The 22374-nt window shown below is 45.5% G+C and overlaps 1 protein-coding gene across 1 annotated transcript in view; it reads right to left on the minus strand.

Annotated features, from left to right (window-relative positions):
- Positions 1–22374, minus strand: part of LOC127575669 (dedicator of cytokinesis protein 9-like) — a 189008-nt gene that overhangs the window by 32838 nt on the left and 133796 nt on the right. The window contains 7 exon segments of the mRNA XM_052025558.1: positions 1068–1125; positions 2256–2471; positions 7362–7475; positions 10277–10459; positions 11246–11383; positions 13934–14049; positions 17485–17528. Of these exon segments, the coding sequence (XP_051881518.1) occupies positions 1068–1125; positions 2256–2471; positions 7362–7475; positions 10277–10459; positions 11246–11383; positions 13934–14049; positions 17485–17528 (869 nt within the window).

The raw sequence follows: 22374 nt of genomic DNA on the forward strand, positions 1-22374 counted from the left end.
AGCACCAGCCCATCATCCTTCACCCCTCCTCAGTCCACCAATCACCTTCCGGCCCCCGTCTCACCCCTGCCCCTCTCCTCTTTATTCCAGCTACACCCCCCTCAATCCCGATGCAGGGTCTCGACCCGAAATGCTGACAATTCCTTTCCATCCGCAGATGCTGCTCGACCTGCTGAGTTCCTCCAGTAGTTTGTTCCTTGCTGTTGGTAACAAGTTGGTACTTTCTGCAGGTAACACTGACCAAAGTGAATATCACCAACAGCCTGTCCTGGTCCAATCACATAGATGCCACGGCCAAGAAAGCTCACCAGCACCTCTACTTCCTCAGGAGGCTAAAGAAATTCAGCTTGTCCCCTTTGACTCTCACCAACTTTTACTGATGCACCATAGAAGGCATCCTATCTGGATGTATTATGGCTTGGTACGGCAACTGCTCTGCCCAGGACCGCAAGAAGCTGCAGAGAGTTGTGGACACAGCCCAGCGCATCATGGACACCAGCCTCCCCCCCCTTGGACTCTGTCTTTACCTCTCGCTGCCTTGGTGAAGCAGCCAGCATAATCAAAGACCCCACGCACCTGGGACATTCTCTCTTCTCTCCTCTCCCATCAGGTAGAAGGTACAGGAGCCTGAGGGCACGTACCACTAGGACAGCTTCTACTCCACTGTGATAAGACTATTGAATGGTTCCCTTATATGATGAGATGGACTATGACCTCATGATCTACCTTTTTGTGACCTTGCACCCTATTGCACTGCACTTTCTCTGTAGCTGTGACACTTTACCCTGTACTACCTCAATGCACTCTGTACTAACCCAATGTAATTGCACTGTGTAATGAATTGACCTGTACGATCGGTGTACAAGACAAGTTTTTCACTGTATCTTGGTACAAGTGACAATAATAAACCAATACCAATAAAGGCAATAAAGTGTTTTCAGTGTTCCGAGGCAGTGAGAGATACAACAGAAATGGCAGCCTCTCTTTCTTTCAATAAGGCTGCAACATCCCCGTCCCTAAAACCAATGGCCCAGGGTATTTCAGGAGAATCAAGGTGGTCACCTTACCTTTCCTTCTGAGGTATTCAGCCACCAGAGCTGCTACATGGACATAGCACATGGCTGCCTGAAACCGAGACAAAAAGACAGCAACCAACAGTCAGCAACTGAGACAAAGTTTTAAAAAAGAAGCCAGAGCTGAAAGTAAGTTGGTAGAGGCCAAAAGAAGGTTTAAGTGATGCTTTCTCTGCGATATGACTGTACCCATGAGAAATTTAAGTAACTGTCACCAAGCAGCAGAAAGAATAACTAAAAATAGTTCCTGATGTCTCAGGAAGGCAACCTCCATCACTGGGGACCCCACCATCCAGGCCGTGCCCTCTTCTCGATGCTGTCATCAGACAGGAGGTACAGGAGCATGAAGACCCACACCTCAAGGTTCAACAACAGCTTCTTCCCCACTGCCCTCAGGTTCTTGAACCCACCTGAAAAACCCCAACACCACCTCGGACTAGATTTCTTTTTCTCTCTTCTTGAGAGAAGACTTGCACTGGTGCCTTTATGTTTATTTTGTTGTGTAATGAATGTTAATTTAAGCTTATGTTATGTCTGTAATGTACTGTGCTGCTGCTGCAGAATGCTAATTTTCATGGCATTTATACCCTGGGTATGTATGCCCATGACAATAAACTTAGTGTTAAAAATATTTGATATTCTAATGTCCTTGCCCTTGCTTCTAAATTTCATTGTTTGGTAACTTCTGAGGCAAGTTGGTTCTAGTTCCCAAACAGTAATCAAACCAAGTTATATAACACCAACAACGCCTTGGTGGGTTGCACAACTCATTTATGTCAGGGGGCGTGCGTTCAAATCTCATTCCAGATTCCAGCTCCTCACAGCAGTACTGTGGGAGTGCTGAACTGTCACCGGGGTTGCCTTTAGGATGAGATGTTGAACTGAGGTCCCATCTGAATGTAAAAGATTCTATGGCAAGAACAGGGGTCGATCAACATCACAAAGGCAAATTCTACGGAGAGATACAGCATGGAAACAAGTCCTTCAGCCCTCCGAGAACCACCCATTTACACTAATCCTACGTTAATCCCACCGTCTGTGGGAGCTTGTTGCTCACAAATCGGCTGCCACATTTCCTAAACTTTATTTAGTGAAGACGCCCAGGATGCCTTGATGTCAGGAAAGGTGTTACAGAAATGCAAGTCACTTTCAGAAAGGGGGTAACAATTCTGGTTAAATTACCTCAGAGAGGTCCCCGTTTTTGACGTGGATTTTTGCCATGCTGTCCAGCCAGGTTTTCCTCAGCTCGGGAGTGCTGGCGTAGGACTTTGCCAGACTGTACTGAAGATCCACCAGCATTTCCGGATCGTTTTCATGCTCCTTCATTTGAGCTGTGGCCATCAGCACCGTGCGAATGCGTTTGGTTAGGTCTTTGACTTCAGAAGGGAATCCTGTGGACTGCAACCGTGGCAACGAATGGTTACCCACAAGGTCATTCAACCTATCTAGGACCTCTGGAGAGAAAATGATTCAGGGCATTCCCCCCAACTTTCCTCACTGGTCTTTGTATTATTTACCACACCCCCCCCCCACCCTGCCAAGTGCCCATCCAATTCCCTTTTGAAAGCCCCAACTGATTCTTTTTCCACCTCCCTTAAGAGGTTCCAGATCTTAGCTAATTCCTGTGCAAAAAACGTTCTCCAAAAACTGTCATTCACTTTGGTTCTGTGCTCCGGTCCCTAAAGATTCAGCTTCACTCTACAGACTCTGCCTAAACCCACCCTGATCGCATCCGTAACATCTCCTCTCAAACCCCCTTGCTTCAAGAACAACCATCCTCAGCTTCTCCCGTGCAATGTTGGAGCCTGAAGTCCCTCAGTCCTGGAAACATTCTTGTAAATCTCCTTTGCACATTCTCTGGGATCGTTACATCCTGCCCAAAGCGTGCTGGTCAGAACTAGGCGTAATAATCTAGTTACGGCTCAACCATAAAAATTCAGCCTACTCTTAATGTTACCAAGATCTAGGTCATTACAGGAACACCCACCACACTTTGCCCCGCATATTGGAGGTCCTATTTTTCCCCAAAAGGAGTCTGTTACAAAGTGAATCCCAACAGATTCTAAAGAAGGGAATCTTGGGTTGTGAAGAAAAATGGACGTGACTGCAGATTTTGGACATTTCCAATTGCAGTGCAGAGGAGATTTAGTTGAATGGTTCCAAGAAGAGGGTCTCTGACCCAAGAGACTCTCTCTGGCTTGGGGCTGGTCTGTACTGCCTGGTTCTCCCCATCTTTCTATCCAGTGTTTCTGCCACCTCTTCTCTCTCTCTCCCTCAGGCATTCCCTCCATTCTCTCTCTCTCTCTTGCTGTCATTCACCTGTATTTCCATCTCTCCATCTGACCTGACCTTTATCTCTTCCCCCAGTTCCCCCCTCACTCTTCTCCAAATGAGATGAATCACTTTGGGGGCACTCAGAAGGCCTGGATATATACAGTCAATGGTAGGGGCCAATGGGAGAATTGAGAAACAGAGGGAGCTTTGTATGCAAGCCCAAGGACTCCTGGAGGTGGCAGCACAGGCAGACAAGGTGGTGAAAAAAGGCACACAAGATCCTTCATTAGCCAGGGTATAAAATGTAAGAGCAGGGCAGTGATGGCACAACTTCACAAAACCTTGGTTAGGCCTCAGCCGGAGCCCTGGTCACCACACGACAGGAGAAGGTGCAGAGGACATTCACCAGGGTGTTGCCTGGGAGGGAATGTTTCATTCCTGAGGGAAGACTGGATCTGCTGGGTTTGCAGTGGAGGAGGCTGGGGGGGTGGACACATATACAAAATAATGAGGGGCATGGATAGGGTAGATAAAAAAAAAGTTCCCCTGGCAGAGGTGTCTGAACTGGAGGACATAGGTTTAAGATGAGGGGTGGGAGATTTTAGAGATGTTTTTAACCAGGGAGTGGTTGGAATCTGGAACACGCTGCCTGAGGGGATGGTGGAGGCAGAGACTCTCACAGCATTTATTTACACGAGCACTTGAAACACCAAGGCACAGATGGCCAGGGGCGAGAAACCTGGATGAGTACAGATAGGCTTTAAGGCTGGCATGTTCAGCTGAGGTGCATGGCCCAGGTCTGTAGCCCAGGACTCTCTCTTGGTGGCCTCACCTCTGCCTCTCCCTCATGAGTCTGTCTTGTATTTGATTCTGTTGTGACGTAAAATGAAAAAAATGGGTTTGTAAAAAAAATCAGCAAGTACTACACTTTCTCAATTGCTTCCCAGTTCATACTCCTTGACCAAACGACACTTACATAGGCCAATCATCTCAACCAATGCAAATGAACAAGCATCTGAACAGCAGCAAGCTCAGGAAAATATTTACTTCTTTGTTTCACGTACAGTAAACTCTCGTTTATCCAGTATTTGTGCATCCGGTAAAAATTTGTTTTTAGGAAAATAAGCTCAAACAGTGAATTTTATTTCAAGTGTTATGCAAAGTAAGTGTGTAAAGATATTTTAAGTTTATTCATTTTTGTACATAAGGGTAGTGCAGTTGGAGGCTGATTAGCAGCAACATGTTTCCCTGGAAGTTATGTTTCTATGTTTCTAACATCCTCTTTGAAGATTTGACACTTCATGTGACTGAGGATAATCATGTAATTTTGCTGTATTTTACATTAATAGAATATTGAGAAACTTTTAAAATATAGAAATGCAATGTAAAACATTGGGAAGTGAATGACATAGTTCACCAATTTATTTAAAGGTTTATGCATAGAATACTTGTGTGACGGGCAGTAATGCTTTTACTGAGCAACTCTCATGTAGTCAACACCCTCCCATTCCCCATGGACACCAGACAGCCGAGAGTATACCGTCCACAGAATGAATCAACTCGTGAGGGAATAAATATTTACTCAGCAAATATCCTTGGTGAAAGCCAACTGCCTATTTCTGACACTAACAGCAGACTCCAATTGAATTCAGCACCCTAGATTGGTCCACCAGTCACCTCTGGCCCGTCTCACCACTCCCCCTCTCCTCTTTATACCGGCCATCTCCCCTCTCAGTTCTGATGCAGGGTTTCGACCCAAAACATCAACAATTCCTTCTCCCCCCCCCCCCACCCCCCCCAAAGATGCTGCTCGACCTGCTGAGTTCCTCCATCGGATTGTGTGTTGCTCCAGATTCCACCCTCTGCTGTCTCCGGTGTCTCCACCCTAGTTTATTTTGGTGGTTTGGGGGGGGGGGGGGGGGTGAAATGGCAGAGAAAGGTGGGGGTGCAGCTGGGGTGGTGTTGAAAACAAAACCAGCCTCTGCTGTTGTTCAGATCGTCTCTGGTGAGGGATTTGTTGTGAGCAACAGGTGTCGAGCAGGTAACGAGGAGCACGGGGTGGATCTGGGCTCGAGCTGAGGCACAAGATTAATGAATAGTGAGCTAAATAAAGAAAGATACGTGCAGGCAATGGCATATTACAATGGTGTGTATCTATATAGTGCCTGTAACTGGAGTAAAACTTCCCAAGGGATTCACAGAAATATTATCAGACATTGAGCAACGTGATAGAAGTATAAGTTGGTAATTAATTGGTAACTGGTTTATTATTGTCACAAGTACTGAGGTACAGTGAAAAACTTAGTTTTGCATGCGACCCATACAAATCATTTCATCACATCAATACATTGAGGTGGTACAATGAAAAAGCAATAACAGAATGCAGAATAAAGCGTTACAGTTACAGAGAAAATGCAGTGCAGGCAGGCAATAAGGTGCAAGGCCACGATGAGGTGGATTGTGAGGTCAAGCGTCCAGCTTATTGTATAAGGGGTCCGTTCAATAGTATAAAGTTATAAGCAGCATCGAAAGGGTAGATAGTCAGAGCCTTTTCCGCAGGGTGGAAATGTCAAATACCAGAGGGTATAGGTTTAAGGTGAGAGGGGGAAAGTTTAAACGAGCAACACACAATCTGGAGGAACTCAGTGGGTTGAGCAGCATCGGTGGGGGGGGAGAGGAAATGTCGACGTTTTGGGTCGAAACCTTGCATCAGGAAAGCTTAAAAGGAGGTTTATGTGGCAAGTTTTATTTTTAAACACAAGGAATGGTGGGTGCCTGGAATGTACTGCTGGGGGAAGTGGTGGAAGCAGATACAAGAGGCATTTAAGAGGCATTTAGACAGGCAGGGAATGGAGGGATATAGACCATGTGCAGGCAGGTGGGATTTTAGTTTGGCATCATGGCCAGCACAGACATCATGGGTCAGAGGACCTGTTCCTTTGCTGTACTGTTCTAAGTTCTACGAGGACATATTAAGAAAGGCGACCAAAAGCTCATTCATGGAGGGAGGTTCTAAGGATCTTCTCGGAAGAGGAGAGGGAGTGGGGAATTCAGTGAGTGGATGCCAGAGCTCGGGGCTCAGGCAGCTGAACGTATGGCTGTCAGTGGGGAAGTGCTGAAAACTGGGATTCACGAGAGGCCAGCACTAGAGGGCAGAGATCTTGGTAGGTTGGAGGAGAAAACAGAGGGAAGAGATTGCAGATCGAGTGGAGATCCAAGGGTGAGCATTCTGAAATTGAGGATTTGTAAAGCGTGAGCCAGGGTACGGTGGAGAGCATTCTGACTGGTCGCATCATAGCCTGGTATGGAGGCTCCAATGTGCAGGATCGCAAGGGGCTGCAGAGGGTTGTAGACTCAGCCAGCTCCATCACGGGCACAACCCTCCCCACCGTCGAGGACATCTTCAAGAGGCGGTGCCTCAAGAAGGTGGCATCCATCATTAAGGACTCTCACCATCCCAGACATGCCCCCTTCTCATTACTACCATCGGGGAGGAGGTACAGGAGCCTCAGACCCACACTCAATGATTCAGAAACAGCTCCTTCCCTTCCTCCATCAGATTTCTGAACAGTCCATGAACCCATGAACACTACCTTGTTATTCCTTTTTTTGCATTCTTCATTTACTTTTGTGACTTATAGTCATTTTATGTCTTTGCACTGTACTGTTGCCGCAAAACAACAAACTTCACGTCATACGTCAGTGATAAATTAATCTGATTCTGAAGGTCAGCGAGTGATGGGGGGGAGCAGACCCCGTGACAGTTTGGACTGCCAGCAGGGATTGGAATGAACTCAAGGTAATGGAGAGCAGAAGGAGGGAGGTGAGCCAGGAGTGAGTCCAGTCCACAGGCAACAAAGGATGGACAGGGAATTCTGTCAGGGGACGAGTGGGGTCGGGAGAATGGAAGTGATGATGACACAAACACTAAAGCTGGAGTCTGGGGAACAACAGCCACATGACACAAGGGCATCGATCACAGATGCAATAATTATACAACGATAACTGACTCACCTTTACAGCTCTATCACTATTGGCACAGTTGTTAATAATGGCCAACGACTGCTGGAATCTCGTTCCTCCTATTCCAATCACATCAGCTATCAACTGGCTGACTGCGATGATCACCTGCAGAACGAAACCCCATCAGTTAGATTCTAAACAAAACACTTGCCCATATCCGTACAACATTAAACTTACAGCAAGAAACAAGCCAGTCGCTATTTGATCCCTGTTGGTAATTATGCTCCATTGGAATTTCCTCCTTCACCTGTTCCTCTCAACCCTACCAACAGAAGTGGTGCTTCTGATGTCATGAAGCCAGTAATTATCCCTCTCCTAGCATTGCCAAAAAGAGATTCGGTCAATATTACACTGCTGTTTCAGGGAGCTTAGTACATATCAGCACAGTGATGTGTTTTCTACACAGCAACTGTGACAACCTTTTGTTGGTTGTAAAGCACAGGATGTCCTCAGATTGTAAAGTACAACCTGGTAAAGCCAGTCTATGTCCTTCCTGCTCCAAGTGCAGGAAGCTCCCTGTTCCAGCTGTCTTTCCAAAACTTACATTCCCTCAACTTTCAATCCTGTCAGAAGGAATGTGTCTAATCTATCACCCTTTCCTTGTCCGTGTAACTTACCCCCTGCACCAGCCAAACTCACAAAAGTGCCATTTTCTGCTTGTGGAAACGAACAGGTTTAAAGATTCAGTAAGCACAGACCTCCCAAAATCTTTTACTTTCTCCTCCATAAATCCAAGAAGGTAGAACCTCATCCTTCATCACTCACACCAGACGGGTCTGATGTAACAGGAGCTGTACCTTGTACCCTCTTTTCAAAACTCAGTTCCATTCAAGTCTGTTCTATACAACACCTTCAGGGCAAGAGGCCAAGGATGAAATTCTACTCCCAGGTCTTTGTAGCTCAGTAGGTGGTAGGGAACAGGGTTCATAAAACATCAAGCAGCCAATACGAACAGAAACTCTTCCTGATCAGAATATACAATGAGTGCAACCTCGCCCATTTTATTCACCTTCCAACATCCATCGTTAAGGACCCCCACCATTGGGGCTACGCCCTCTTCTCGATGCCGCCATCAGGCAGGAGACTGAAGACCCACACCTCAAGGTCCAACAACAGCTTCTCCCCCACTGCCGTCAGGTTCTTGAACCCACCTGAAAAGCCCTAATTTCGGGCTATATTTCCCTCAACTTGCACTAATGTCATTATGTTTATTTTGTAGTGCAAGTTATAATTAATGTTAATGTAAGTTTATGTAATTTGTCATGTTTGTAATGCGCTGTGCTGCTGCTGCAAATAGCTACTTTTCATGGCATTTATACCCCGGGTATGTATGCCCATGACAATAAATTTGAATTTGAAACTTGAACTTGAACCTTAATTCACAGTATCCACACCAGATGGTTATTTGCATTGCCAAGTTCAAATGATTCAGCTGTTCAAATTGTTCAGTGGAAAAGAACTTTTGGAAAAATCAACTTGCAGAAAAATCTAAGCACTTTAATGAATTTAAACTATGCAAGAACTGGAGAGCAAGCTGATCTAAAATGTGTTAGCTAAAATATGTGGAAACTAACTTTTCTTCCTTTTCCAAATGAGGTTTACTCAGTGATTACAGCATCACATTCCTATAATACTACAGTATTCCAAGATTCACACTAGTTACAATCAACAGCTTCAAATTACAACACAGTCATCTCTAATCAGAATGCACTTGAACCCCTGTGGTGCCCACCAGTCCTGGAAAGCCCCTATTGTACCCATGGATACTGCGTGCTCCTTCTCCAGGGACACACGGGTTGCTCCTTCCCCAGGGACACACGGGCACGGACGTAACCCCAGAAGAGGGACAGGCAATCAGCTTCGAAACTACCCGTGTCACATTCAAAAAGGGAATACCTTCAAAAGTGCATTAAATTGACAATCGCCCACCTTCTAGTGGACCTTGCATTTGCAGAGAAGGTCAGGAAAGGGATGCAGTTATCCCAGTCAAGGGTGGTCCTGAGCTGTTGGGTAATATACAGAACATTGCACTCTCCGAGCTGTTCCTAGGGACACACACCAAGGTAAACATTGACTGCTGCTGGAAGACCTTCAACAGTGGAAGATGCCTATAACTTCCTGGTCTTCCAGTGTAGGGAGGCGTCCACTAGTGAATGCTGGCAATTGGCACAGTCCAGGCTGCAGGAGTACATACCAATCGATGTACTGAAGCTCGGTGCAGCCAAAGCAAAGGCTCTGTTCTGTGGGGAAGGACCACAGTCTGAGGACCTGCCACTACTTCATACTGAGGAGTTGGGCCCTGTGTAACACCCTCTCAAATGTTTCAAGGATGCAATGTTTTAAGGATGAAGTACTGGTGACGTTGACATATTGTAAGGGAATGTGTTGAATTGCTTGGTACAAGGAATGTAGATAATGACATTTCCCAATTACTTTTACTTTGGAAAAAAAAATCAGGGTTATGTGGAATGGATGGGAAAGTGGGACTAAATGCATCACTCTTTCAAAGAGCTAGGAAATACATGTTGGGCCAAATGGACTCCACTGGTGATATATGAATCTGCACACTTGTCAAATCTCACATGATCAGATGGCTGCCTCTAGTCGAGAACTAGAGGGCACAGGTTTAAGGTGAGAGGGGAGAGATTTAAAGGGGATCTGAGGGGTAAGTTTTTCCACCCAGAGGGTGGAGAATGTCTGGAAGGAGCTGTCGGAGGAGGTGGTGGAGGCAGATACAATTACTACATTTGAAAGGCATTTGTACAGGGATAGGCAAGGCGTAGAGGGGTGCAGGCGAATGGGATTAGCATAACCAGGTATCACGGTGGGCACGGACGAGGTGGGCCGCAAGGGTCAGTTTCTGTGCTGCATGACCCTACAATAGTTCCCCCACTACTAACGCTGACCTGCAGGTGAGTCCTCACAAAGGACCTCCTCCTCGTCCACTCAAAGTTGTTCTTCATCAGGAAATAGAGGAGTGTGGATGCGTCGCCCCGGATCGTGCTTAACTTCGCGTTGCAGCTCTTCAAGATCTCGTAGCACATGGCAGCGCACATGTCGGCCCTGCCTTCGAAGAACATGGATGGAAACTGGGGGAGAAAAGGAGGTAAAGTTCCTTATGGATCTGGGGAAAGGCCAGGGAAGCGGTCACAGATCACCCACGACGGCACTCCACTGGATCCGACTCATGGTCACCATCAGTGCAGGCCAGCTGACCCCCACCCTTGGGACTCTCTGGCACCCTTTGGTGGGAGGCAAAGCAATGGGCAGGGCTTCACCTACTGTCAAAGTTCTCAAGGACTTTGAGTCCTTAAAAAAAAACCTGTCAATCAGTGAACCTATTAAATTATGAAAATAATTTTAAAAATAAAAGCTACTTAAAAATCAAATTTATACAAGGCATAAACACTTAATGATAATTAAAAACATTAAACTAAAAGTACAATAATTTGAAAAACAATTACATGTTCTCCCTCCAACCATTGTCTCCACATCTATAGGCTGAGAACATGCATTAAATCAATGGGGCCTTTAATCCGGTGCCGGGGCTGTTGTTAACGTAAATGGGTGGCTGATGGTCAGCATCGACTTGGTGGGCCGAAGGGCTTTTCCCGCGCGCAGCTGTGAATCCCAGCAAGACTGAGCTCCCCAGGGAGTGCAGGGGCAGCACCATCCACCAGCCACCAAGTATTTATTGGATTCTGAAGGATTGAATGGTCCAATCACATAGCTCGACCCCTGGAGGCAAGATTCGGTCCACTGACAGGAGGAACATATTGGAGAGCTGAATGGCCTCCTGCTGCTAACCCAGCAACAGGCTCCTCCCCAAACCTCAGGGGTTGCTGAGAAGAAATAGTCGGAAGTGGGGGCCATACCTTGTAGACCAGGTTCCGCAGAGCAGCAAAGACGGACTTCAGTGCTGTTTCCGACTGATTGATCCTCAGGAAGCAGAGGTGGACATCGAAAACCTTCTTCATCAAAGGGTTGTGTCCGTGGTCGGCGAGCAGTTGGCCCTGGTGACAAACACAGCGACTTCAGACTGGGCGATCAGCTGCTCAGCACAGCAACACATTCGGGGACATTGGGTTGCTGGCGAGACTGAGGTTGGCTGTGAGAAGCAGGCTGACCTGGATAGAATGGATGCACACCAGCGCCTCTACTTCCTCAGGAGGCTAAAAAAATTCAGCATGTCGTCTTTGACCCTCAATTTTTATCAATGCACCATAGAATGCATCCTATGTGGATGCATCACAGCTCGGCACGGCAACTGCTCTGCTCAAGACCGCAAGAAACTGCAGAGAGTTGTGCTGAGCTGTGTCCACATCACAGAAACCAGCCTCCCCTCCATGGACTCTGTCTACACTTCCCGCTGCCTCAGAAAAGCAGTCAACTTAATCAAAGACCCCACCCACCCCGGACATTCTCTCTTTTCCCCCATCCTATCAGGCAGAAGATACAAAAGCCTGAAAGCACGTACCACCAGGCTTCTATCCCGCTGTTTTAAGACTATTGAATGGTTCCCTAGTATGATAAAATGGACTCTTGACCTCTCAATCTACCTCATTATGGCCTTGCACCTTATTGTTTGCCTGCACTGCACTCTCACTGTAACTGGGACACTATTTTGCATTCTGTTATTGCTTTTCCCTTGTACTACCTCAATGCACTGATGTGATGAAAAGATCTGTGTGAATGGCATGCAAAACAAAGTTTTTCACTGCATCTCGGTACATGTGACAATAATAAACCAATTTACCAATTTAGCCTGGTTTCAGGGTACCATTCACACTACACTGCTGCAATCACACACACAGGCCAAACTGGGCAAGCATTGCTTCCCTGAAGCATATTTGTGTCCCAGGTGTTTATGAAATAGGAGCAATATTAGGCCACTCAGCCCATTGAGTCTGCTCTGCCATTTAATCATTGGCTGATTTTTTTTCAACCCCATTCTCTGGTCTTCTCCCCGTAACCCTTAATCCCCTTACCAATCAAGAACCTGTCAATCTCTGCCTTAAATACACCCAGTGACTTGGCCTCCACAGCCCTTTGTAGAAACGAATTCCACAGATTCGCCACCCTCTGGCTTAAAAAATTCCTCCTCAGCTTAGTTCTAAAGGGACATCCCTTTATTCTGAGCCTATGACAATCTATCAGTTTCACGGTCACCATTACTGACATCAGCTCTTGACTCCAGCTTTATTTCATTGAATGAATTCAAACAGACACACATTCAAATCTCACAACAGTAGCTGAAGAATTTCCAATTTTTCTTCTGATGACAGAGCCGCTGTCTCACAGCTCCAGGACCCAGGTTCAATCCTGACCTCAGGTGCCGCCTGTGTGGAGTTTGTACGTTCTCACTGTGACCACATGGGTTTCCCCCAGGTGGTCTGGTTTCCTCCCACATCCCAAAAACGTGCAGATTGGTGGGGTAATTGGCCGCTGTAAATTGCCCCTAATATAGGTAGGTGGTACAATTGATGGGAGTGTGTGGAGAACAGGTACAGTGAAGATTAGTGGGGGGGAATGGAACTGCTTCTTGAGCCAGCATAGACTTGATGGTCCAGATGGCCTCCTTTGACATCATATGAAAAAATGGACATTCCTCAGCATTCATTAGTATAATTCCATCGTGGTCTCGACCCTCTCTACTTCCATCACCACGTTCAGCCCCATGACCCTTGGGATCTCTGTAACCCTCCAATATCCATTACTCTACCACTGCTAGCTACCAAGGCCCTGCACTCTAGAATTCCCTCACTAAGCCCCTCCACTTCTCTCCCTTCTGCTCTGTTGTGGGACTTGAACTTATGTTTCTGGATCATCTGTCTGGCTTTCTGGATAGCTTGGCCAGTAATACAACTACTCTTTGATCATTTGGAAGAGGGCTCCCCCAACAGATACCATAGGGGAGTGGGAGCAGAGACCAGGAGTATTGTCTCCTATCATCAAGGAGGAAAGTATCTCACACAACACTTTCCTTTCAGTAGCAGTGCAGCTCAGACACCGGGTTCTCCAAGTTGGGTGTGACCTTGAGTAGGAGGGGAGCGGAGGGGTTTAGTGAGGGAATTCTAGAGCACAAGGTCTTGGCAGCTACTGATGTTAGAGTAATGGATATCAGAGGAGTACAGAGATCCCAAGCGTCGTAGGGCCAGATGTGGGAATGGAAGTCGAGAGGGTCGAGACCACAGTGGGGTTATACTAATGAATGCTAATATATTACAATAATATGCCAGCTAAGATAAATTTGACATCACAGTAATAACTAAACATGATGCTTACAACAACCCAGATAGCATATTCAAAACGATAGCATATTCAATCCTACATATTCAAAACGAGGATCTTAACAGGTTCTTTGCACTTGTATATGGTGACCGGATGAGATAGAAGAATTGGGAAGAGGTTCATAGATGGGCTGAAGGGCCTCCTCTGCTGTAAACTCCCGTGTGCAAGACATGTGTGTGCAGGGTAGCAGACAGGATTGCAAGTGGCCACTGCTAGCGAGGGAAACGGTAAACGACAAAAACCATTGCACATGGAAACACCACCGTCCATACCTTAAAAACATGGGTGAACAAAGACATTATATCCAGCACAGTCAGACACACTTCAGTCGCGATGTTGGCCTCCAAGAGTGACTGATGAATAACATCAGCATCAGAATGTCCGTAGCCTGGTTAAAGGAAGAGTATTGTTACCACAACATTCAATCTGCTGGCCCGCCCAAATCACAGCTCACAGGCATAAAACTCACAGCTTAAAATGAAGCAAAGGACATCTCCAAATAACACTGGTGGCTTCTATGCTGCTGTACAAGGCATTAAAATGATGGAGTTTCACAATCTACCTAAATCTATCTACTGCTTTGTTGTAAGATCCCAGCACATAGTGAAGACATTGTCACGTTACTTATGTGTTCAGTCTACTTCACAGAAAGACCACTCGGTCCCTGTGCTTCATACTGGTGACTGTTCCACACCAGCCTCTTTCCAGACTCTCCATCTCCCCCTATCCCTCTCTCCCTCTAGTGCTTCCCTTAAACCCATCCCTGTAATTCACCTCAACCCTTCCCTCTGAGAATGAGTTCCTCATTCTCCCCTCTCCCCAGGGGAAGTGCTTTCTCCTGAATTCCCACAAGATTTATTAATGCCCAACCTGTACATATTTGCCCCTGGTTCTGGGCTCCCCACAAGTGTTATCTACACTTCAATCCCATCAAACCCTGTCAACGATTTAAGGGCTTTTCCTGGCTCTTTCCCTTCAGACACCCCTTTTCCAGAGGAAAGAGCCCCACCTACTCAGTTCTGGTACACTCTTTGTGGACTTGTTCCAGCATCTTCCCCTGCCCACCTTACCCATCTTTGAATGGTGTTTTGCTTCATGCTCTTCAGAACACTGACCCCTCAGGAATGGAGATAAATAAACCGAGAACATTTCCCTCATCAGCTGAGCCAACTGCCCCACAAACACAACATCAAAGGGTCAACTTTGGCTGCAGCCTTGTTCTCTCAAGATGGATGAAATGCATTACAGGGCAGGCAGCAATGAGGTTTCGGTCTGCTAGTGTCTTCACCAAGAAGTGTGAGGGGATGCACAATGGGTACGGCTTCTTCTAAGGAGTGAAGACTTTGTTAAATGAGAATAAGTCCCTTCCTCTGCCTCTACTTCACTAAGACTCCCCATGAAACCACCTTTGCCCGAGCTTTTGATTGCACGTTCTACACTCTCCTCTGGCTCGCTGCTGTTTGCTCCAGAGGTCCCTCAGATGTTTTACTGTGCTCAGGCACTATATGAATGTGCAAGTTGTTGCTGCAAATGCTGATCCACTGGTCTTTAAATAAACAAACTTCACTCCTTTTATTCCTTATTTATACATTGTTGGCAAGGCCAGCATTTACTCCCATTCCTACATGGGGTAGTGGTGGAGGCAGATATGTCGGTCAAGTTCAAGAGATTGTTAGATAAGCATATGAATTTAAAATAGGGGGATATGTGGGAGGAAGGGGTTAGATAGTCTTAGGTGTGGTTTAATGGTCGGCACAACATGGTGGGCTGAAGGGCCTGTATTGTGCTGTATTGTTCTATGGTTCTATGGTCCTTAACTGACTCTCAAGCCGGTGGTCCTTGTCCTCCTTGGTGGTAGAGGTCGTGGATTTGGGAAGGTGCTGTCAGAGTAACCTACAGTGCATCTTGTAGATGGTCCACTCTGCAGCCACTGTGCAGCAGTGCTGGAGGGAGGTCAATAGGGTGAAAATCTAGTAGATGCTTTGTCCTAGCTACTAAGGAGAGATCCCAGATTCCCACTGTCCTCCTGACTTCACTCTTTAATGGCCTGGCTCAAATTGTAACGGTACCTGGACACCTCCAACAAGAGAAAATAATTCTCTAAAACGCCACCACATCTTAGATTTTGCTTGTACATGTTCAATGTCAACAATATCAGGCTTTACAGTTGAACATCTTTATACCGGTTACGTCTAACCACCCCCCCCAGCCAAAGTATTGGCAAGTGTGCAGGACCCAATAATCCCTGTGATTTAGGAATAAATGTAGAGAACAGGAGGTCTGTACATCTGGAACAACAGGGTGCTGATGCTGATTTGAATTTTACCACAAAACATACCCTCAAAGCTCCCCCCTTCCCCACACTTGTAGAATCAAATCTCAACTCAGATTATAATAAATGTGACACTTAAACAGTTTAAAGAAATAGGGAATGAAATTTGCCTCTGGTTAAGACAATACAATAATGGCTATTTGTTGTATTCCATATCCAAAATTTGGTTTCCCTGAAGCCACCTGACCTGGATTGTGGTCATCAGGTACAAGGCACAGCCACCACCATATTGCAAGCTACCAAAAATAAATTTCTCCCTCTTTGTCTCTTGAAGTTCTCCAATGCTCTCAGAACATGCATATTATAACAAGATGCCAGTTGATGTTTGCACGAAATTATCCCCATCAGAGGTTCCCAAACTGGGGGGGGGGGGGGGAGTTTATTGGACTGAACTCCCCAAACGGCGATGGGTGGACCTTGTGCTGCTGCTTCTGGTCAACTCCCAGCGCAGATTCTTAACTCTCTCAAATCCCCTTCCCTCCAAACACTTCCAGCTCATGGGCATTCTCACTGCTCCGTGTGGAGTTCAATTTCTTTCTGGTTGCAAAAAATTGTCTCTCCTGCTCTGATGTCTCTATGTGGTATTAACGAAAGTGATGCCGTGCCCCGAATTCTGGTGATGGTTCTAGGGAGAAGATAAATCATCCTCCTCCATAATGTGCAATCTCTTCACCAACACTTTGTTGGTGTTGCAGATAGTGCAGAAAACTGCCAAAGGATACAGCAGGATATAGATCAATTGCAGATATGGGTGTAGAAATGGCAGATGGAGTTTAATCCGGCTAAATGTGAGGTGTTGCACTTTGGGAGATCAAATGTAAAGGCAGGACCCTTAACGGTGTTGGTGTACAGAGGGTTGTCGGGGTCCAAGTCCATAGCTCCCTGAAAGTGGCTGCACAGGTTGATAGGGAGGTAAAGTAGGCGAACGGGAGGCATGCTTGCCTTTATTAGTTGAGGCACTGAGTTCAAGAGTTGGGAAGTTATGTTGGAGCTTTATAAAACTCTAGTTAGGCCGCATCTGGGGTTTTGCATTCCATTCTGGTCGCTCCATTACAGGAAGGAGGTGGAGCCTTTGGAGAGGGTGCAGAAGAGGTTTACCAGGATGCTGCCTAGATTAGAGAGCATGTGCAATAAGGAGAGGTTGGACAAACTAGGGTTGCTTTCCCTGGAGTGGCAGAATCTAATGGGAGACCTGATAGGGGTCTGTCAGATTATGAGAGGCATAGATAGGGTAGGCAGCCGGTTTCTTTTTCCCAGGGTTGAAATGTCTAATACTAGAGGGCATGCATTTAAGATAAGAGGGGGAAAATTTAAAGGAGATGTGCGGGGCAAGTTTTTTTTTCTTTTACACAGAAGGTGGTGTGCGCCTGGAATGTGGAAACACATCTGAAGGGAGACACCACAAGAATAAAACTGTTTGGGAAGCTCTGTCCTACCGGGATCAGAGTTGTAGCAACAACAAACCAACAATGTAACCTTGCTGGGTCTTACCATTGTCTACAGAAATCCCAAGAACACTGGAAACCTTTCTTACACTGGAAACAGAGATAAGGTCATTTCATTACAAGGATCCTGTCACCAGTAACACAGTCTTTACATGGACCCACATTCTCATTGGCTTTTAATAAGAGTAAAATTGTAAAAATAATTTACAGCACCAAATCTTGCCTCAGTTTATGTACCTGGAGCCAAATACTATACACATTCGTTTTGATGAGTCCCGCCCACTTTAAAGAAGTGACATTTTGCAGAATTGCAAACATTTCCACGGTCCATTAATAGTTTTTAAAAGTTAGCAACACACACACACACACACACACACACACACACACACACACACACACACACACACACACACACACACACACACACACACAAAATGCTAAATAATAAAGATGGTATGAACCCTGACACACAGTAATCTGTTACGCAGTGAGCTCAGGACTTATCATTCTGTCGAAACATGTAACCAAATTGAAGTTTTAATTCTCGACTGCAACTACCCAGAAAAACACGTCTTGATTTTTTTTCCCTGTTTTTACCAAAAGTAACTTTAAAAACAAACTTGGTCTGCAGTCATTTTTCCACACCAGATGCACTCTGTTGGCGATGTATCCTACAACGCCAGCATGCAGAATGCAGCTTCCAAAATGCAGTTATTGAGTTACGCACAGACCACTGAGCAATCATATTTGTGTGTCGGTAATGGTTAGTGGTGCAGTCAGCTAACTGGGGGAGCAGACTGGGTTAGTGGAAAGATTGGCAGCAATGGGAAACTTTCAACTTGCAGGGATTAGTGCAGTCATTGCCAATGTAGTTGTAGATTATTATAGAAATTAAAATTTGTTGCTTTTGCCTGTGTTTTTTTAAAAGACTATTACACCAAACAATATTAACCAAAAAGCAAACTAAACCAAAAGTAAAATGAAACTTTAAATCCTATTAGTATCCTTAGCAGCTTGTTACATTTTGCTGTGAAAGATTGTTCATGTTGTTGAAATAATTGATGACTTTGAGTTTTTATAAGAATTCTCAAATGTGGATTCAGATAAAGGGAATTAATCTTGTTTAATCTTGAGACCTGGCTAATTCCCATAAACCCAACATCTGCAAAGGGTTTGATGATGGATCACAGTGAACCACTTTCAGGGGCAGGAGGGTGGGTGGAGTGCGAGGGATTGGCACAAGAACAGGGGGGAAGGGGGGGAAATTGGGAAAAATTGGTGCTTCTTTCATTCAGCAAGTTGTTGTGGTTTGTAACATGAAGCTTGAACTGAAGCAGATTCAGTCGAAGAAATATTGTTAAAAACCAACAGGAGTTGTGGGGAAAGGTACAGAGGGACCGGCTCCAACTTGACGGAATTTTCAAAGAGCTGACAGACACCAATGGGCTGAATAGCCTGCCACTGTATGACTGGGTTTCATTCCTACTTCCAGTGCTGTCAGTGTGGAGTTTGCACATCCTCCCTGTGACCCTGTGGGTTTCTCCCCACATCCCAGAGACGTGCGGGTCGGTGGGTTAACTGGCCGCTTTAAGTTACCCTTTTGGTGTAGGTAAGTGGTGAAAGAATCAAAGGGGTGTTGATGGGCGTGTGTGTGAGAGAGAATAATTGGCAGGGGTACGGGGAAATCAGGAGGAGTGAGACCGAAGGGATTGCTCCCCTGGGAACCAGCATGGACCAGATGGGCTCCTTCTGTGTTGTCATACATTAGTTGAGAATAACGTGGAACTTAGCAACAGAAAACTCAGACCTGCTTTGCCAATAACATTGGGCTCGTTAACAAATACATAGTGGTACCTAAACAATGGCAGTAACTCCTCTAACTATCTGTTCACCAGAATAAAAACCAAAACTGTTCATTAATACATCCTCATCTGATGATACAAATCACACTTTATGGACCATCAAAAGGTTATGATTTGCATCTGCAAAATGTTCCAAATAATCCAGTTCTACCTCAAGGCTCGGACTGCAGTCCAATCCTTCCCCAACTGATTTTCATTGACGTGTACGGTTTCAGCCAATGGGGAATGTGGAGGTCCACAACCATGCTCTGGGGGTGGTGTGCTACGTCTGTACAAAGGAGGAGTTGCATTGATACCCTTGAGCCTCCCTAGATGCCACGTGACTTACTGTGGTTAAAGGTGTAAGAGTTATCCAGGCTGCTTAGCTGTTGCAATCTGGCATGCATCATTCCTGCTCTATTGCGAGAAACAGGCAACGTTTGAGCTCTTTTTTCATGTGTAATAGTCATGGGTCCTAACCCCTCTTGGTTCCTGCAAGATGGGGAAATGGGACGGAGCAAAGGTTAATGTCAGCACAATGTTGCTAAAGCCTAAATGTTAGTGAAGCAGTCTTACTTTATTGCATGTCACATGGAGGCTGAACTGGTTAGTCTACATTTCCAATATTAACTGCACTTGGCCTCAATTGCGACCATTTAAAATGGAGGTGTCTGCACTCATCAGTTTTCCAAGCAGCAAGAAATTTTTGGTTCTCAGAATTTAAAAGCAATGGGAACAACCGCACAGATTTGTGTTCATGATCTGTAATTGAATGCTCAACTCCATTCAAGTGCATGAGACAATGTAAAGCTCTAATAATTACAGGCAAGTGTGAGTGAGGGAACAGCTCTCTAGTGATTAAAGGCCAGAAAATCAACAGCAATAGCAAAGCAAAATAAAAAAGGCCCCACCTACAATTAAATGTTTTCACCCGCTACAGAGGTTCCCAAGCAGCAGAACACCCAACAGCGCAAACAACACACACAAGTGATGGGGAGCACACAACATGCAAAGCAGCATGGAGTCAGATCTTACCCAAAGGGGGAAGGAGCCATACACATTTACTGTTTGGGTTTAGCGCTTGCCAGCGTGCAGGTGTAAAATGGAAAGAGAAAGTAGAATTTGTGTTAGGAGTAACTAGTGAATTCACTGCTTCATACCACCACCCAGAGCTCATTATCACAGAGACCAAACCTGGTTAGTTTGTAAAGGATTACTAGAAAATACAACCAATCCAATAAGAAAATTAAGTCAAAACAGTTGCATAAAATTGACAAAACTCCCATTAGTCTCAGAAATAAAGCTTCACAATTAGAGAAATCAAACTAGTATTTGGAAAAACATTTTGAAGTATCCTGTAAAACAAATTCACCACACATTAATTTGCAATTGTGCATTTAGGGATTATTAAAGGTACTTGGGTGAATGTGGGATCATTACCACATATTTCAGGATTCATTGGGAACAGAGTTATCAGTTTTGGCTCAACTAGGAACTCATCATCTGTCACGGCAATATTACACCAGCCTGGTTCCTGTTTAAGACCCAGCTAAACTATATTTGTGTGATCATCAGTGCAAGATCTTCTGCACATTATTGCAGTTGGGTAGTGGAACAGAATGGAAGAATTTAGTTCCATTCAAAAATAATTCTTAGTACTATTTAAGACTGGAGTTTCATTAAAGCAACTGAAGATGGATTTATCACAAAACGCATTTTAAGATTAGCAATCCTATAACTAACTGGTTTCAGGATCAGTGCGATTCCAGGGCAAAACTCGCTTGTTCACTAGTTCAATTGGTATCCACACGTCAGTCCCTTAGTAAGAGGAAGACTTGCGCTCCTGTGGTGCACTTTGTGACCACCGGATGCCATGGCCAATGAAGTGCTTTGGAAGCAAGGCCACTGCTGTGGTGTAGGGAATACAGCAGCCCATCTGTGCACAGAAAGATCCCACAAATGTACTATGATAATGGTCCAATTATCAGTTGTAGCCCTTCTGTTTGGGTGGTAAACATTACCCTGGCCATGTGGCATGAACTTAAGAACCATAGATTTACAATAATATTTAAAACACACTTACCAGTGCCCAAGATCATGAGGGAAACAGAGCTCGAAGAGGTTCCTCAAAGGGATGTGTTGAATGAAACTCATTACACTTGGGAATTTGACCCAGGATGGATGGGGGTTGGCTTTGGGAAAAATGAGTTTTCAATTCACATTGATCGACCAGATGGTCCTGAACAGCACTGAAGGACGGCTGCTGAAAACAACAGCTGGAAATTCTACCCCGCTTCTTGATGTGACAGAGAGCTCGCTGGGAACCATTGCCAGTCTGTAGAAGTGAAGAGCTTGGCAGTGGCTAGTGTGCAGCCCAACAACAGAAAACAGTCTCCTGTAAACAGCTGCTGCATCAACCCATTTGGTCTCACCCTACGGGAGATATTCCCTTTACCCTGTCCATCTCACCCCCACCTTTAACTTTCCCAGTTCTGACAATAAGGCTTGGCCAGGGGAGAGCTGCAGCGTCAGAGGGGCGGTGCTGAGCGAACCCTGGACTGTGTGATGGACGGTACTCAGGGAACTCTGCACTCCCAAGGCAGCCCCACACCAGCAAAAAGGCATCACCAAGGGATGCCCCGCCATCTGTGGATGGTTTCGATGAGACATTAAACTAAGGATGTATCTAACCTTGAGTGGGCATAAAACAAAACACACACATCCACAATTTACAGAGGAAGGGAGATCCCGTGTAACCTCATCATTAATTTTTACCCCTGAACCAACATAGCTAAAAAGGAGTTACCTGGTTAAAGCAGCCAACGTAATCAAAGACCTCACCCACCCCGGACATACTCTTTTCTCCCCCCTTCCATTGGGCAGAAGATACAAACACTTGAGAACACGTCCCACCAGGCTCAAGGACAGCTTCTATCCCACTGTTATAAGACTATTGAATGGACTTCTTGTATGATAATGGCAAACTCTTGATCTCCAAATCTACCTTGTCAACGCCCCCTTTATTTGTCTACCTGCACTACACATTCTCTGTAACTGTAACACTATATTCTGCATTCTGTTACAGCTTTTCCTTT

Source organism: Pristis pectinata, chromosome 11 (genome assembly GCF_009764475.1).
Source record: "Pristis pectinata isolate sPriPec2 chromosome 11, sPriPec2.1.pri, whole genome shotgun sequence".
NCBI classification, from domain to species: Eukaryota; Metazoa; Chordata; class Chondrichthyes; order Rhinopristiformes; family Pristidae; genus Pristis; species Pristis pectinata.